The sequence below is a fragment of the Archocentrus centrarchus genome, chromosome 22, assembly GCF_007364275.1.
Source record: "Archocentrus centrarchus isolate MPI-CPG fArcCen1 chromosome 22, fArcCen1, whole genome shotgun sequence".
NCBI classification, from domain to species: domain Eukaryota; kingdom Metazoa; phylum Chordata; class Actinopteri; order Cichliformes; family Cichlidae; genus Archocentrus; species Archocentrus centrarchus.
The window spans coordinates 6447468-6464407 of record NC_044367.1 but is presented as its reverse complement, the minus strand read 5'-3'; the positions used below and the strand labels follow the sequence as shown (position 1 = coordinate 6464407).

The 16940-nt window shown below is 40.7% G+C and overlaps 1 protein-coding gene across 1 annotated transcript; it reads right to left on the bottom strand.

Annotated features, from left to right (window-relative positions):
• Positions 1-3471: 3471 nt before the first annotated feature.
• g2e3 (G2/M-phase specific E3 ubiquitin protein ligase) lies at positions 3472-16934 on the bottom strand. Its single transcript, XM_030719020.1, has 17 exons — positions 16790-16934; positions 13263-13334; positions 12781-12878; positions 12578-12679; positions 12276-12400; positions 11527-11695; positions 11196-11302; positions 10874-10990; positions 9939-10063; positions 9646-9739; positions 9403-9573; positions 9155-9309; positions 8869-9053; positions 8610-8782; positions 7204-7243; positions 6773-6944; positions 3472-5577 (listed from the first exon to the last, which is right to left on the bottom strand). The coding sequence occupies exons 2-17, from the start codon at positions 13315-13317 to the stop codon at positions 5237-5239; spliced, it is 2229 nt and encodes a 742-aa protein (XP_030574880.1). The 5' UTR covers positions 13318-13334; positions 16790-16934; the 3' UTR covers positions 3472-5236.
• Between the last annotated feature and the right edge of the window lie 6 nt (positions 16935-16940).

The window sequence follows — 16940 nt, the reverse complement described above, 5'->3', positions numbered from 1 at the left end:
CTGGCCGAGTCACCAGCCTGTCACAGGGCTAACACACAGAGACAGACAACTCTTCACACTCACACCTGTGGGCAATTTAGAATCACCATTTAACCTAACTCCACTAACTACATGTCCTCGGACCATGGGAGAAAACCAGAATGCTCACAGGAAACCCACAAACACATGGGACAACATGCAAACTCCACACAGAAAGGTGCCGGCCGAGGTGGACTTGAGCCCAGGACCTTGTTGCTGTGAGGCAACAGTGCTAACCACCGCAAGGCCCGTTTGGTTCATGATTTTTTTTCCAAAGAAAACATGTCCGTGTATCTTTGAGCCGCACACAAAGAAGTAAAATAATGTTCGTGAGACTCAGGACCCATTCTAGCCTGCTCTTTGGGACCAAACATACTTCCTGAGTCAGCCCGGGTCCCCACATGTTCGTTAATCGGGAAAAATTCACTAGTCAGACGCTGGATCACAATCAAGGAGATGTTTAACCACTGACACGTCGCTCTGGATCACACTAACTCAGAGCTGTTTGTCCATGTGGTATCATTGAGATTGTCTCTACAACAGTCATCTGGCAGGTCTCCTACTCTGAAATTACCCCTCCGGGTCAAAGAGGTGTAATTTCACAGAGTTGGTGAGAAGCCAGGTGGTGTGGTGTGATTTCCTATGACAAGATTTAATTTGGTGAACTGACTCCAGTTCTTGGCTGACATGTGTAGGGCTAGTATACAGGAAAAGCCTTCTGGGTCGTCTCAGGGATGTAAAGGGCCTGGGACGGTTCTAAGTTTAGGTCTAGCTGCTGCACAGGCGAGGCATGGAGTCCAGTGGTGCCCACCAGCCAATCTAACCACAGGTTTCTATCAGCATATCCTGTAGCCAAAGTTGTGTCGCCAAGTCAGGTCAGTGGTTAAGTCCTGTTTTTATCATCTCAGAAAGCTGGCTAAGGTAAGGCCCATTCGTCCTTGAGCAACAATTTGAAACTCTAATTCATGCTTTTATTATTTCCCGTTTAGATTATTTAATGCTCTTTATTCTGGAATCAGCCAGTTGTCCGTAAAGCGTCTCCAGCTGGTTCAGAACGCCGCTGCTCGGTTACTAACCAGAGTTTAAAAAGAGAGAACATATTACCCCTGCACTGGCTGCCCTGCACTGGCTGCCAGTACATTTTAGAATTCAATATAAGATCCTTTTACTTGTCTTTAAAGGTCTACATGGCTCTGCTCCTTTTTATCTCTCTGAGCTACTTGACCCATATACTTCGACTCGTTTGCTCAGGTCAGCTGACCAAATACTCCTGAGAGTACCTAGGTCAAAACTTAAACTCAGAGGAGATAGAGCTTTCAGTATTGCTGCTCCTAAACTGTGGAATGACCTTCCATCATATATTAGGAGTGCTCCTTTAGATCTACTTTTAAGACTTTTCTTAAGACCCATTTTTACCGTTTGGCTTTTACTCCAAGTTAAGACTGTTGCTTCTAGCCTGTTCTTATTGTTATGTATTTTGTGTTTTATGTGAATGTGTAAGTGCATTGTCTGTACAGCACTTTGTTACAGTTCCTGTGTTTAAAGTGCTCTAAAAATGTAATAAAGTAAAGTTAAGGTTCCCTGTAGAGTCAGTTTGTTTAAATCTGCTTTAACTATGCCCCTCTGCACTGTTACCCTCATCTGGGTTTTTATGGGTGGTGGTGTTAATGGTGGTGTGGACCTTGGACTGGCTATTTCCGGGGCTGTATTTTTGGCTGGAGATGGGTCGGATCTCTGCCCGATATGTCCACATCAAATGTCAAATACAGGTGCACCATTCGGTTTAGTCATCGGTTTAGTCCACTCCTCCTCCACACTACACCATCTTGTTTTCCAAATGAAATGCAAAGTTTACTTTCTTTTGAAAAGACTTTGGACCACTAAGTAATATTCCAGTTCTTTTTCTCCTTAGATCAGGTAAGATGCCTCTGAAGTCTCTGGTTCATGAGTGAGTTGATACTAAGAATAAGCACACACAGCCATCTTTCTTAAAGATATAAGTATGTGGTGGCTCCAGCCTCAGTGAAGCGCTCTCAATTTCTTGAATTGACTTTTCTTGACAATCCTCTCGAGGTTGCAGTCATCACTGTTGCTTGTGCACCATTTTCTACCTCACTTTCCCCTTGAGTCAGTCTTTAAAATTGTCTGTATCTGCCCCTTTTGTTACTTCTTAAATACAGTAAGCTCCCAGTGCCAGAAAGTCTCTGTTCAAGGAATACATATTATACATCAGCCTATTGAGTCATACTTCAGCAAGACTGAAGTATGACTCAATATTCAATAGAATACACTGAAGTATTCTGTATATATTCATTTTGGTCCTTTTAAATGTACTTTAAGTGTGTAGTGCAGTAAAAACAGGTGCAAAGTGCAGGCTTTTATTATTTGCCTCGCTGAAACCTATTTTAAAATACCTGACATAACTGGCAGAGGTAAAATGTAAACATGATATCAGAGGATAAATGTGACATATTTGGATGCAAACTATAATGTGAACTTTAAAATCCCCATAAAACCAGTTTCATTTCCTAAACACTGCCAATACAAACAAAGGCACTAGAATTTTAATCAGTTTTAAAGATAAAAGACATTTTATGAAAATTTGACCTTATTTGACCTTGAAGAAGAGGCCAAAGGTCCAAAGTAACATATTTAGAATCCCCATATATCATTCCCTATATGTCTACATGTCATCAATACAAATAATGGCAGTAAGAAACAGTTTTAAATAGCTCTATATAGCATTATCACTTTGACCTTCAGATCAATCCATTGACCTTGAAGGAGGTCAGAGGTCAAATGTGACATGGCATTTTAAATCTTTATATTGTACTTTCTATAAGTTGACAGGAAACACCGCACTTGTAAGAATCATAGTTTCTAAGTTATAAGACTTTTTGTCACAAGTCTGTTGGGTTTTATTTTTTACTCAATGAAGAAAATGACAAATGCTTAAAATTAAACTGCAGGAAATTAATAAGTAGTGGCTGAAGCAAATAATAGATAAATAAATACATCAGATAGAGAGCTGACAGATAGTGGACCAGTAGTCACCAGACTAACTTCACGGCCTTTGGGAGATATGTGTATCTTATTTATGGCCTTCCTGGTGTTGGAGAAAATATGTTCATCTTATGCTTGAAGGTTTTCTGAAAACATGTAAGTCTGCATCTAAGGAGGGTGTGTGTATAGGTCACTGCACCCTGTTGCTAGGTAGAATAAAACTACCATGTCACAATTAGGGACGTGAGGGCAGGAAGGCATGTGTTTCTTTTACAGAGCTTTTATCACTGATGGGAGAAATCCGAGCCGTGAGAGCCAGCCGCTGGACGGACCAATGACAAAGGCCAAACCGCAGCTCACCGTATCGGTTTTGCTCGTAGATAGTGGTAGTATAAATTGTTAAATGCAAACTAATGTGATGTCTTCCTTCACCACAAAAAAAAAAAAAGAACAAGCCAACAAGTCATTACGGTGACCTTGAAAACTTTGGTGGATGTAAGCCAGATTTTAATGGACTGTTAACATGACCCCACTCTACACCCCTACAGTTTTATCACAATTCATTCAAAACTTTGTGAGTGATCATATTTACAGACAGAATGACATGAACACACATGCTACCAAAAACATAACCTCCTTAGCAGCGGTGATAACTGTGTTCATGCTTTATCCTAATTTGCTCTCAAGTTTATTTTACACTTTTGGATTTGTACCTGACAGAACACAGATTAGATAGAAAGTCAATCACTGAGAACACTAAATGAGTAAAATTAATTTCACTTCGACCTGGTCCCAAACTGATTTCCACAATCCAATAACATCACAGAATATCAATGCACAGCGTGAAACTCTGACATGGACACCTTGTTCTTTTATATTTGGATTAGGGATAATGATTACAGTCTTTTAACAATATCTGAGAAAATGAAAAGTAAAAAACAAAACAAACAGCAATAAGCATAGCAAGAATAAGTCACTTAAAAAAAATCTTCAAACATATGTACAGTAAAGTATGACTGAACTAAAAAAGCAAGGTTATAAAATCAGCACCGTATCAAAAATGTTGAGATAAATGACAATTTTTAATGCTAGATGGATTTCAGTTCAGGGCTACATTTGGGCCATTGTTCTTTTCTAGCTCTAAAAGGGAAAAAAATAATAAAACAAACAGCACCACTGTCATTATTTAACACGTCTTTGCAAGGCTGTAATAACCCCAAAATGAAACTTTATATAAAGTTTATCTAGGGTGCATTTTACAGTGGGAGAGTACTTCAGACTTCAGGCAACTGATTTAATTATTTTAAGATTTAAGTCTAGACTGCTCCAGAGGAGAAAATCATCCCCAATCATCCACCCTGCGAGCAGGGATCAGGTTTGGACTGATTCATGGACGCTGATATCAAGTTTCATTTTTAAGCTCAAACTGTACATTTGTAAAGTATTTAAAGACTTTTGTCCTCAGCAGGGAGCAGTGAGCTTGGAGCAGAGAGCCACAGGGAGGAAAAAGTTTGTGGTTTTTTCAGTCATATCTGCTGCTTGAATAAACAGTTCAGTAAACAGATGGAGGAGTGGATATTTGTGTAGAGATTTACATCTTCAATAGAACCCATATAGTCTACCTTCTTCTGATTGATCCACTCCAGGAAGCTTACTGAGGGAAACACCCTGTGCTTGTAGAGCTCAGAGCTTGTGAGGACCTGCTGTGCCAGCATTCTACTAAAGACCATTAAACACATGTCAGAGAAAGGAGAAGAGTAATAGCTCCCCTTTAAGTACTTCAAAATAGCGCTGTAAAAAAGAGGTCATAAAAATCAAATGTATGTTTGAATGATGCAAGTCTGCCAGTCCTCTGGGTTTATCCAGTATAAATGATGTAGAAAACACTCTGGGGTTTACACATTACTGTGTGCTGGTATCTCTAACCAATGCCACCAACCATCTACAACACAGAGTGTTTCTTGTTGAAACAAAAGGTAACTGCTTTAACAAAACAACAAAAAAAAACCTTTTAGATTTTGTTTCTCTGCATCAACAGTATTGCAGAAACAATTTAGATAATCAGACAAAAAAAAAAAAAAAAAAACGATTAGCAGTTATGAGTTGCAGTTTTAATTACCATTAATTGGACTTGGTCAGGAGGGCCATTACCATTACCATAATTCCTATTTTCAAAGCCATCAGTAAAATCAGGGAGTTTACTGTCAAACACAGATCACAAACATGTTGATCCAAACTCAACCTCCACCTCCCTCAAACTCTCTGTAGGGAGAAGGTGCACATGGTGGCTGATGGCCTGCTCCATGGAGCTTTTAAAGGTCTGGTAGGCTGTAGTGACAGGTAGGAGGAGGTGTCTGGACTCGGGCTCACTCTGAGGGAAGAGCCCCTTGTCCCTCCAGTCTACACCTCTCCCTTCTTCTTTGAATCCTGGGGGAGGGGAGGTGGGAGGATGGAGGAAGGAGATGGAGGGAGGAGGAAGGTGACTGACAGCTGGAAGCTCTTCAGTTCCTGTGGCAAAGCAAAGGAGGTCCTGCAGGGAGATAGAGCTCCTTCCAACTGAGGAAAGAAAAAAATGAACCTGAATATTTTACAGCATAAATATTCAAATATTTTAAAAGATGAGGCAAAAACCTCGAAACTTAGTAAAAAGGCGGAGCATAGGCAAAGAAAGAACCAATTAAGTTTTGGTCCCAAATCACTTTGATTTAAATTGCGACGTAAGGGTGAAGATGCACACAGGAATGCTCTATATTGTTTGTGTGTTTTTGTTTGGGGTGTTTTTAAAGATTTACACCTTCAGAAGAGGATCGACCTGCTTGGAAGCTGAGAGCCAGACGGAAAGCAATGAGGGATATTCAGCAGCTGAGTCTGTCTAGCTTTTAAAATCAGAGTCTACTGATCACTGCACATGTCAAACCTTGAAGCAGACGTGCTACAGAGCACACTCTTGTCAGGTAAGAACAGCAAAACTGGACAAAAGATTGGAAAAATGTTGCCTGCTTTGATGAGGTCTCAATTTCTACTTCGACATTTGGATGGTAGGATCACAGTTTGGTGTAAACAACATGAAAACATGGATCCATCTTGCCTTGTATCAATGGTTCAGACTGGTATGACGGTGTAATGGTGTCAGTGATATTTTGGGCTCCATAGAGCCAACTGAACATTGTTTATATCCCACAGTCTACCTGAGTATTGTTGGTGACCTCATGTTCTGATGGCTGCTTCCAGCAGGATAACACATCACAAAACCCAAATCATCTCTAACTGCTTTCATGAACATGACAATAAGTTCACTGCACTTAAACACCACAATTCGCAGATCTCAGTCTAACAGAGCACCTTTGGTGAATTGGGAGATTTGGATCATGGATGTGCAAAGGAATGTTTCCAGCATCTTGCTGAATCTATGCTATGAAGAATTAAGGCAGCTCCGAAGGCAAAAGGGGTCCCACATATTTGTCATATATATTCAGAAGAAAGCAATGAAGCACAGAGACACAGACAGGAAGTACTGAGAGAGGGACAGGTACTGATTTGGATCTGAGGTGTGCTCAGGCCCAATTATACCCGCTGATGAATTTAAGTATGAAAAATGAAACTCTTATTCCAAAGAATTTTGAGAACGCATCTACACATAAAATAGAGGGAACAGAGTAGGACCCAATACCACTTTTATCCATCCCAGTGCAAACATTTTCTGTGCATTGGGGTGGATTTCAGCAAACATAGGATCAAGAGAACATTCTACCTTCACACTCAAGCAGAAAGTGCCTCCAGAAGGTGACAACAGGTATCTCTCGGTTCAGTGCCTCCTCCTGCTCAGAGAAGTTGATGGTGAAGAGCTGATCAACTGTCTGGGCTGTGAGATGAGCAGCAGCTTCACAGAAAACTCCGCAGAAGACAGAAGGGAAGAGCTGAACCTGGATCAGATCACAGTTCAGTGTAATTAATACATTTTCTTTGACTTTTCTCCATTTCAGCTCCTGAATAGAACATCTTCACGGCTCTTTAATAACATTAGCAGCTTGCCTTTTATATCAATCAGTCCAGCTTAAGTCATCTTAGCCTTTGTTTTTCCTTCAAAATATTCCTAATAGTGTTGACCGGGTTACAAACAGCTATGTATGGAGACATTTTTGAACTGTATATCAGTAATTGAGAAATGCAAACTTCAATCACCTGATCAAAGACACCCAAAGTCTGCAGACCCTCCCGAAGCCTGGAGGACAAAAATAAGCAGAGTAACCACTGATTTACAGCCCTTTATGCTTTAGGATGTTAACAACACAATCATTACAAAACATATTAAAACGACTGATGACTAGCAGCGGGTTCTTCAGAAACAAACAGGAAGTGAATGAATTGCTTAATTTGGCATGTTTCTTTCCTATTAGGACACCTGTTAGTAATTAAGATGCACCTGTCCAGCTTTTTCCAGTTTTAATATGATACAGTACCACAGTTTTGGATATCTCCTGATAGCAAGTACTGATCTAATAACGGTCTTAAATTAATAACTGAATTTCTCACTGTGAAGAAGAGACTAGGAATCTTTCTTGGTGTGTACGGCAACATCAGACTCCACTTAAACATTGCTTCCCTAACTTTGTAAACTGTAGCAAATAAAAACATTCAGGAATATCGATTTGCTGAATTCATATTTATTCCTAAAACATCATATGACAACAGGACCAAGACAGATAACATAAAATATGTTCAAAGATTCAAGATTCAAAGAGCTTTATTCTCATTGTTCTCATGTGAAACATGACAGGAACAAAACTTATTTTCTGAGGTCCCTCCAGTGCAAGTTGCCTTTTTTTTTTTTTTTTTTTTAAATATTACAGATATTTACAAATAAATAGAATAATTTGAGAACTAGAATATATAGATAACTAACTACAGAGAAGAATGATCTGGTACTTGAGCAGTTTGCACCGATATTGCACATCTTAAAAATGTATTTATGCTTTTTTTGCACTAGTCTCATTTCAGCTCAGAGTGAGTGTGTTCACTGCACTCTGCTCATTTGCAGTCACACTAGTTTCCACTTTCCCTGGTCTCTGACTCACTGAGTCCACCTGATCACAGAGGAACTGATAACAGACAGGTGAAGTGAAATTATATTTATGGAGTTAACACATCACAGCTGCAGAATGTCTCCTGTCCTCAAAAGAAAATACAGGCCACCCTATACTCAGTGTCTTATATTTGGGACAATTGTGTAAATAACATGAGCATCAGTTCCAGACAGGAAATTCTGTCAGATGTGTTCTCATTATTGGAAACTGTTTCAAGCATGTGTGTAGGAGACAGCACACATAATGCCTACTGGCATCCTCTGACTTTGCCAGAGATTTACCTACACTTTTCTCACATGGAAGCAAATTAAACATCACAGGGCCATGCACTAGTGGGTTGGTATAACTGTTTAAGACTGATCTGATTGATTCTTGCACATTTACAAGCACTTCTATCAAGCAACATCGAGAAAAGTTCAAGCCTGCAGTGCACGCAGGAAAACTGCCATATACAGTATCTGCTGGCTTTTCACTTCCATGTCCGTGTCTGTTCATTTATCTTACCTCTGTAGTGGCAGCTGCATCCTGGTGATCATGGTGAAGCTGACCAGATCCTCCACCAGAGCTTCTCTCTCCTTCAGGCTGCTTATTGGTCGATTGCAGCCGGCTAGTGCCAGGTACTCCCAGGTAACCGCCATGACTGCTTTCAGCTCATCTAAAGACTTTGCCTCTGCAATCTGAAATCATTCAACCTTTATTTCAAAACTACCTATAATTATATTTTATCCACCATACAGTCTATGAAAGTATGTCCTGTACTTACCCTGCTAACTTGGTGGGTGAAGTGTGTGTCAGGGGTCATGTGTGTGACAGTGAGTGGACGGTTGGCTGGGTAGTTGAATAGACACTGGTAGAGAGCACGGGAGAAGAAGCCAACAGGTGGACCGCCGTGGACCAGAGAGAGGGCCAGCAGGCAGCCAACATCAAAATAAAGATCCTCACACAGAGCTGAATAACACATACAGACACAAAGATTTTTCATTTGCATTCAGTGGCATAAAGACAAATTGGTTTTATTCTAAATAAATAAGCTCTATAACTTCACCTACCCTGGGAGTCCAGTGCCAAGTTTTTGGATCCATCTGGGCCCTCGAACACCACACACTCCTGGATCTGGTGCATCAGCAGCTTCAGGAAGTACTTCTTGGCTGTGTCACTGTCCCACGGGCTGCTGGGAAGTGCAGTCTGATCCATGTCTTTGAACCTGGACAAATAAGGTGACACAGCTAAGAAGAAGACACAGATAGCAGAAAGTCCAAACAAAAAGCAGAACTGTAAAAAGCTTTATGCCACTGACCTGATGGACAGAGTCTGTGTGGGGTCAAAGTCAGCCCTCCTGACCAAGTCCAGACCAGCTGCCAAAGCCTGGTCCCCAGTCACCTCCACCTGGACACTGGGGGGATGAAGCTGAGGGACCAAAGACTGCAGAATCTCCTCAGGTGATCCAGATCTTTCAGGTAAAGATGCTCTAAGAGAGACAGTGACCATTAATATGAATCCTGCCTCTGTGGTGAGATACAAAAGCGTTAACCTTTTGTACCTTTTACAGCTGATGGAGGAGTGAACTGAAGGCCTGTGGCGTTTGGACAGCAGACTTCTTCTCTGACCTCCCTGAGGAGACCCAACAAGGGAGGCTGAAGAACAAAGAAACACAGTTCAGAATGTTTAGTCAGTCATCTTTCCATCAGTTTGTAAAGTGGAGAGGAGGCAGAGCTGAGTGACATCGGGAAGAGCTCAGATATTGTCGGATAAAAAAAAAAAAAAAAATGATAAAAGGTAAGATTAACTAGCATTTTACAAACATGGAGCCAGTCCATCATTAACCACCCACACCTTTCCCATCTGTAGCTTGTGTGCAGTCAGTGCAGGCCCAGTTGTTGGTATACAATTTCAGTCCTGAACATTTCCTGTGAGTCCCTCTGGATCCACACAACCGACAGCGGATCACCTCAAACCAGCTGAGAGAAACACAGAAACAGGATTATGAAGTTATGCGATTTAGGTTTTAGTGCCTCATGACCTTACATATCTAAGATATATGAAAAATACTAAGCCCTAAGTAACCTGCTCTGGAGTAGGTTAGAGAGAGATCAGTGCATATGAAATCAGCACATACAGACCATCATCATTTCTCCATGAGATAGCATGACCATTCCTCGACTATCCCTCAGACCTCAGTGTGTAGATAGTAGGCGGGTTTAAAGCTTTTCAGCAACACCTAGTGTCTCTGTCTTTATCTGATGAGCATCAGTAATAACCTTATATTACATTTGCACATATGTTTGAATTTTTATATTTTTTCTTTTCTTGCTTTCAGACCGTTAAACATCACTGAAAGAACAAAAACTAAACCTGTTTTACTGAAATCTAAACATTAATTTAACAGAATAACAATCAGATTCCCCAGTGTATTATTGACAGAGCTGTGATACTGAACTCTGTTAACTTACAGTCTATATTTTGACTTCAAATTGGCTAAACTTCATTAATATAATAGATCTTGTCCCGTCTTACTGACCAAAGCGCTTAATGTTTGGTCGTTTAATACTTTTAGCTTTCATGTGAACATACATGATAAACCCGGGGTTCACTCATCGAGTAGATAACCACCTTTGCGTGAGTGCTCAGCCTTTTAGCCATTCTTAAGGTTAGTGAAGACAGATAACAGATAAAAGCTTTTTTACCAACTTCCTTTGAAGTGAAGTGAAAGGAAAAAAAGAAATGACAGGGACAAATCTGTGAACATAATGTAAATATAAATGCCATACCCGCTCTTGGCAGAGTGTGTGCGACCGCTGTCGCAGAGGCAGGTGAGAGCGTCACAGTGCTTATAAACCTCCAGCAGCTCTGAATATGCATTTGCCTCCAACTCCCATGAAGCATCTCTGCAAGAAACCCAGAAATGTAAAAAAGTACATAAGAGATTTTCCCGGATAAAGAAACAGTTTCTGTCTTCAGTGAATAATCTGCTGTGCTGTGGGGATAAATTCATGTTGCTGGTTTTAAAATGTCTCAGAAAATCAGTGTTTTAGTATGTTTGGAAAAACTAAAGTGAGGTGTGGAACCACTGATGGTATAGTTGAAAGTTACCTCTCTGGGATGTATATTCCCATTCTGAGCATTTCCTCCTGGAAGTTTTCCTTGTTGTTACACAGGGTACATCTGAAGAAGAACAGGCCTGCACTGTGGGCCTGACGCTGACACACGTGCACGCACGCACGCACACACACAAGAAATAAAAACACACACATAAAAACACAAGCAGTAAGTTACACATTGTACTTATAAAAGATGGAGTTTAAATAATAAACCGAGTCTCCATGAAAGAAAAGTCTAGCTAAATTTTCTGTAATAAAAAAATGTCCCCATTCAACAGCCAACCCAACATTTGAGATCAGCGTTCTCTGCACACTCTCACTACCTGCACACAATCTCTGTGGAACCAGCTGGTATGGCAGGACGGACACTTGAGGATGGAGTAAGACAAGACGGGATCAATAGAGTCCAAACAGATGGAGCAGGAGTGAGGCAGACTGACGTCTAATCCAGTACACAGAGACTGAGAGGGACTATGATCTGGACAGTAAGATCTGGACACACAGACAGAGAGTCAGACCATGTGGAAGTTACTGTGTTTTATATTTACAGTATTATGTAGCTCCAGCTTGGAAAGACAGTTTTGTAATGTACCTGCAGTTTGGCAGAGAGCCTTTTAACAGGAACAAATGCTACTGGGGCTGAATTTTAACAGCATTTTAAATCAGTTCTTACAGAACTCAGACAGCCTTTCCACTATTTATCCATTACCTTTAGCCCAGTTTTACTGTTATATCCATACAGCCGGTTTCCCAGTCATGGATTAAGCATGGTCCTAGACTAAAAGGAAAAAGTCAATGAAGACCACAATAGGAAAAAGTATTTAGTCCAGGATTAGATATAATCCCTGTGCGGGAAACTGGGTCATAATGTTTCGGATTTTAACCCCTTTCCTGCTTATTCACTTCTTCCAGGTTTTTATCCCAATTATTTTGGGGTATCAAATAATTGACATGTTTAAATAACCATTTACTATCATATTAGCTTTACCTTTACCTCAAGTGTTCAGGTGTTACACCACAGTGGTTGGCTGTAGATTTTTAAATTTAACCCACACATACAATCAGCACTCACGGGAAGTATCCGGTAAACTGGGAGACAAACATTTGCTTCCTCCCGCAGGGGAAGTGAACCATCTTCCTGCAGCTCCGGACATTACAGCCGACACATGCTCCCTTCTTCTTACAGCCAAAACACGTCTAAGACACACATACAGTACACAAGAAAGCAATAGTCACACACAGGGCTGCACGGCTTCTCGTGCAAATTGTACCTACAGATTTTACTCTTCATCAAAGGTACAGGGTGTTAAATTATTATTCGTAGTATTTCCTCTAAAGCTCTTGATATATGTAAGGTAATAATGAACCGCTCACCAGTCGAGCCGACCGGCGGACCTCATTTTTAATGTCTTCCACCAAGAAACCAAAGATGCCTTCACCTTCCTCTCCTCGCTGATAAACGCCACATGATGTGAGCTGAGACAAATAAAAAAGAAATAGGATTGCTTGAAGTCTGAAAAATGCACATATTGCTGGCATTCTGTGAAAACAGAAATACCTTGTATGTTTTGTCTTACCAAGCAGAAGTAGTGGACAGAGAGCTTATGTTCTTTTAGTGTGACTTTCTCCCCAAACATAGCTGGATCATCATCACTGCACCTGCACAAAACACAGCCTACACACACACACACACCTTAATTTCTGTCAGCACACCGTTAACTGCTTGCCCGCTGTGCCTTTTTGCCTTGTATGACAGAGCTGTGTTATCAACGTGACTAATAACATTGTGATTCCGTACTCTTGTCTTGACCAGTAAACTACCTGAAATTGCATTCAAGTGGGTGGGAAATGTAGAGACTTAGTCCTCTTGTAGCTGCTGACAAATTGACCTTTATAGTTAGAGATATACAGCAGCACAGCGCCAGCACAACATGACTAAGAAGCCAAGTTTAACACACAGGACACAGTGGTTGGAATTTGCAACAAAAAGGGGCCGCTGAAATACATACATATACTGCAAAACAGCAGTGGCACACATTAACGTGTGAAAGTCACTCACAGTCCTCCGGGATGCTGTTCATCTGTGTCGTTTGTGACCTCGCCTTCTTCTTCATGTTTGTGTGAATCAACCCTGCAGCATAGTGAAAGACCACAAGAGCTTTTACAAACTCTGTCATCACAAAATGCTTTACTAAACACAGTGGGTCATTCGATGTCAACTGACCAAATGCTTCCAGTCTGACCATCTGTGATTTCCCTGAAAAAAATTCCAGGGTGATAATACACTTAATAAAACTGCCAAATTTGAGCTTTCTACTGTTGTTAGTCTGCTCATGAAAAAGAAAAAAAAATGATGAGATCAGGGACATTTTCAAACAGGTGTATCTAGACAGCTACTTTTACTCATTTTTCAGGCCAAATACTAATATGACTTCAGGAATATGGAATTAGAAAAGTATAACTGAAGTTCAACATAAAAATCAGAGATCTTGATTGTAAGGCATGCACTAAATATTTTCATGCAAGTTTGTTATATTTCAAAGAAATGACGTAACTTCAATTTGACACATAAAAGTATATACATTTTTTTTAAATGAGCAGTTTTCCTATTAAGTGTATCAGCACCCTGGAAACTTTTTTCACGGAAAATCAGAGATGGTCAGGCTGGGAATTTTTCTTTAACTCGGTCAATTGATATGAAATGACCCCAGTGTAGGTCATGAAAATATAAAGACGCAGCACTCCTGGTGCTAAGGTTGGATTAGCCACCAGGTAAAATAAGCAGTTGTTGTTTAGAGCCCCACTAACTTACCTACTACACCATGTTCCAAATTATTATGCAAGTGATATTTTTCTCAGATTTTCCTAAATGGTCAATGCAAATGATGGTCAGTATAATTTTTAAGTCATGAACCATTATTATATAAATCAAATTTTTTGAACAAACCTCCTAATGATAACAGCATTTTGTTCAAAAAAAAAAATACTCAAAATACACTGTTCCAAATTAGTCTCTGGAGCTTGAAAAAGGCGACTGGACTTCTTTTTGTTTCTTGAAGACGTTTCACCTCTCATCCGAAAGGCTTCTTCAGTTCTCAACCAAATGGTGGAGAGACCCAGGTATTTAAAACTGGTTCATCCCAAGGACAAACCCGCCAAACACAAGATCAGCGATGTAGTGTATGCTGTTCAGTGCAGTGAAGAGTGCTCGGACCTCTACATTGGTGAAACCAAACAGCCTCTTCACAAACGAATGGCACAACATAGAAGAGCCACCTCGACAGGACAAGATGCAGCAGTACATCTGCATCTGAAGGAAAAAGGGCACTCTTTTGAGGATGCCAATGTCCACATTTTGGACAGGGAAAACAGATGGTTTGAAAGAGGAGTGAAAGAAGCCATCTATGTCCACTGTGAACAACCATCATTGAACAGAGGAGGTGGATTACGTCACCAACTTTCCCCCGCTTACAGTGCTGTCCTGAGCTCCCTTCCCAGACGTCTCAACCCCCATTCACACCTTTGTTCCAGTGACCTCAATAGGCCACAGGAAACAATGGAGCGGAGTCCTAAATTGGTTTCAACTGAAACCACTGATTAAATATGACCCACGCCCCCTTCACACCTGGGCACATGTGTTCACGCACATGATCAATAGAGGGTCATAACCACCTCCAGGGGACTACGCCCACAGGGGTTTAAATACCTGGGTCTCTCCACCATTTGGTTGAGAACTGAAGAAGCCTTTCGGATGAGAGGTGAAACGTCTTCAAGAAACAAAAAGAAGTCCGGTCGCCTTTTTCAAGCTCCAGAGACTACTATGACCTGGATGACTGAGAATCTACACAGACACTGTTCCAAATTATTATGCACAACAGAGTTTCAAAACATGTTATAGGTTGTAAAGAACTGCAAATGTCATTTCCTGACTTTGCAGCATTAAGTGGTCACATTTACTAAAATCAAAAGCTATTCCAATCAAAAACATCTTAACAGGCCAAGTTGCATGTTAAGGACCCCAGTCTTCTTTGATATCACCTTCACAATTCTTACATCCATTGAACTTGTGACTTTTTGGAGAGTTTCTGCTTGAATTTCTTTGCAAGATGTCAGAAAAGCCTCCCAGAGTTGCTGTTTTGATGTGAACTCCATCCCACCCTCAGATCTTTTGCTTGAGGATACTCCAAAGGTTCTCAATAGTGGTTGAGGTCACGGGAGGATGGTGGCCACACCATGAGTTTCTCTCCTTTTATGCTCATAGCAGCCAATGACACAGAGGTATTCCTTGCAGCATGAGATGGTGCATTGGCATGCATGAAGATGATTTTGCAGTTCTTCTTTTTGTACCATGGAAGAAAATGAGCAGTCAGAAAATCTATACTTTGCCGAGGTCACTTTCACACCTTCTGGGACCTAAAGGGGCCTACCAGCTCCCTCCCCATGATTCCGGCCCAAAACTCCGCCACCTCCTTGCTGACGTCGCAGCCTTGTTGGGACGTGGTGGCCACCCACCAACCATCCACTACTCCATCCATCTGGACCATCCAGGGTTGCACGGCATTCATCAGTGAACAAGACTGGAAATTAGTCTTCATGTACTTCTGGGCTCACTGCAACTGTTTCAGCTTGTGAACACTGGTTAGGGGTGGACGAATAGCAGTTTTATGCACAACTGCACACATACATGTAAAATGTCTGGAAACTGCTGAGACTGGACTCTTTGTTATATCACAATGTGTAATTTAGCTATAAGGGTGTCTTCACAGACGTACTAGCTAATAATGAACCTCCATACCATAGATGCTTGGCTGTTCCTTTTTTGTTAACTGGGAGGACATGCATACATGTTCAAAAAAGTTTCACATTTTTATTTGTCAGACCAAATTGCTGTTTTCCACTTCATTCCCAACAGCCACCCTGGTAACACCCCCCGGCAATTATTTGGGTAAACGTTGTTCCTAAAGCATTTAAGCAGTCTTTCAGAGTATTCTGCATTTTTATATTTGACTCAGCCTCTATTTGAAGCTCTTTTGAAAGTTATAATTCATGAACTTGTTACAACTCTCTTTTTGGAAAGTATAGCTGTCACCAAACAATAAACAAGCATATATTTTTTCGGTAAACATAATTACATAGAGGCCTCACTTTATTGGAAACGGGGTTGGATACTGGAATTCACTGATGGACCCTCAAATCCCAAATGAACTAAATAAATAAATAAACAATCTTCATCTCTGGAAAGATTATATTTTGTATGTTCTCTAAAATGTAATATTTATTTAGAAATATGACTAGTTTTATGTGGCTAATCGATCAAGTGTGCAACTGCAGCTCTGAAGGCTGTCACTTATGAGGATAAACCGTATTACACGCTCCCTACCATTTCGATAAAGCTGCTCTGTTATATTCGTATCTATAAAAAGATATTCGGAAAAAATAATGCATTAAGAAAGAAAACGTAAGAATGTGCACGTGAAAGCAGGAGTTTTACGCATTCTGCGGAGCTGCCGAAGACGTTGACGTTAGAGGAAAAACTCGATTTCAAGCGGAACTTAAACACTACAAAATGTCTGGCAGTGAACCTACTTTACATTCAGGGGTGAAGAGTGTCAGTTTGCGTCCATTTTCCTGTCGTTTTTTGGAGATTTAATCCACTTGCTTTTGTTTACTTCTCACTAACGCCGTCGAGTTTTAAATTTCCCTCTTTCAAAACAAAAGAACCCAATTTCCGCTTCCG

What these genes read in the sequence shown, in the direction of transcription:
- g2e3 (XM_030719020.1), bottom strand. Translation starts at nt 13,317, where the DNA reads ATGAAGAAGAAGGCGAGGTCACAAACGACACAGATGAACAGCATCCCG. An exon ending in TCCACAGAGATTGTGTGCAG is followed by an intron (nt 11,303 to 11,526) that starts GTAGTGAGAGTG and finishes CACGTGTGTCAG; the next exon opens with CGTCAGGCCCACAGTGCAGG. An exon ending in TCCTCCATCAGCTGTAAAAG is followed by an intron (nt 9,574 to 9,645) that starts GTACAAAAGGTT and finishes TGTCTCTCTTAG; the next exon opens with AGCATCTTTACCTGAAAGAT.